The 1,572-nt window shown below is 31.0% G+C and overlaps 1 protein-coding gene across 1 annotated transcript in view; it reads left to right on the top strand.

Annotated features, from left to right (window-relative positions):
* LOC106100601 (serine/arginine repetitive matrix protein 2-like) overlaps positions 1–1,426 on the top strand; it is a 6,626-nt gene extending 5,200 nt beyond the window's left edge. Inside the window, exons 3-5 of the mRNA XM_013279523.1 lie at positions 12–163; positions 926–1,063; positions 1,154–1,426. Of these exons, the coding sequence (XP_013134977.1) occupies positions 12–163; positions 926–1,063; positions 1,154–1,408 (545 nt within the window). The 3' untranslated portion in view covers positions 1,409–1,426. The remainder of the gene's footprint in view (positions 1–11; positions 164–925; positions 1,064–1,153) is intronic.
* The last annotated feature ends 146 nt before the right edge of the window (positions 1,427–1,572 follow it).

Below are 1,572 nucleotides of genomic sequence, written 5' to 3' on the forward strand. Positions count from 1 at the left end.
TGTTATTTTAGTGGCGGCTCATGGGACTACACTGGGCTATGCTAATTATGCAGCGGCCGAAAGCGACGCGAGTAGAAAATTACATCACATAAAGACTCACCAGCAAGTATCAAATACAGGTCAGATTGATAACACAAGACCTATTGAAGAGATGCCGTATCAGGTAAACTCAATATCATTTAAATTATAATATTATAAGATGTTTGAAAATCGTTTCAGATGGTTAAAAAGAGATATTTGGTTCCCACTTTACATTTTTTAAATTACATACCTTAGTTTATTACATCATTTTTTTGAACAAAAACGTGATGTCATTCTTTAAATAAAACATCTTTGTGATGTTGTGTATTTGGTATTCCCCTCTATCATTGCCCATTACTATATTTAAAATATGTTACTTCTTGTGTACCTAAACTTTTGTATGACACATGTTTTTCTTTAAATATGTTTTACAATTTTTTACGCTAATTGTCACCATACCTTATTAAAGTTCATAGTCTTGATGATCGTTTACTTTTGAGTTAGATTTAAAGCGTCATAAAATTATAAATTTAAATTACATTTAAATATCTAATGTCTCTGGAGTTGTAACACTTGTTTAAGGACAATGTGGGCAATATCTTTCATTCACTAAATTAAAAAAAGATATGTTCTTATGTAGGTAAAACAGTTGAAATGTAGTTTGAAATGGATTGATTAACCCTTGAATGCATGATTTTTTCTTTTTAAATACCATCAATTGAAACGGGTAGTAAATTGAACATAGATAAAGGGATAAGTAAAGAAAAAAAATGATTTTTCGAAATAGTATATTATGTAAAGAAGACTGATGCATAAATGCATCATCATGCTTTTAAGCGTCCAAATACACTAGAAGTGATTTTTGTTATTTTTTTTATTTCATTTGATGTATTTGTTATTGCAGTCTGGCGAATTTGTAGCAATAAAAACAGATCTAAATGAGATGTGGCCTGTTATATGGCGTGTGGATGGTAAAACGCTTTTACAAAAGTACGAACCGTTTGAAGAAAACGGTAAAGTGTTATATCGTAACATATCAACGGTGAGTTTTAACTTTATTCTAATAAGTAATACTAAAGGGTACAAAAATAAATACGAAACTGAGAATTCTGTCAATGTTATTCTCTTTCAGTACGCGGCGTGGAACCCCGAAAATAAGAAAATTTATACCCAAGTGCCGGTGAAAGTGCGCTCGCATTCACATTTAGAAACAATAGTTGAATTAGTTAGAAGCGAGCTTCCGCTCGACGACTGTAATTTCATAGAGAAGAGAATGCTAGAGACACAAATGTATCAAGAGAATTTCGAAGTGTACATACAAACGTTAATATCCCATGCTCTGGATCCTAATTTTTTAACAGAAATTTTTCAAGAACAAGGTGAGTAAAATTTGTCCGATGTTCCAAACTAGATAACCTGTATTTCGCCGTAATCGCTTGACCAAATCCATTAATTAGGAAGTTTATAGTCAATAAGACAGAAATTACGACAAATCTATCCAAAATATTTTATTCTTATTATGCTATAATCGCAGATTTATTAAAAATATCT

Source organism: Papilio polytes, unplaced genomic scaffold, assembly GCF_000836215.1.
Source record: "Papilio polytes unplaced genomic scaffold, Ppol_1.0 DF824047.1, whole genome shotgun sequence".
Classification (NCBI taxonomy): Eukaryota; Metazoa; Arthropoda; class Insecta; order Lepidoptera; family Papilionidae; genus Papilio; species Papilio polytes.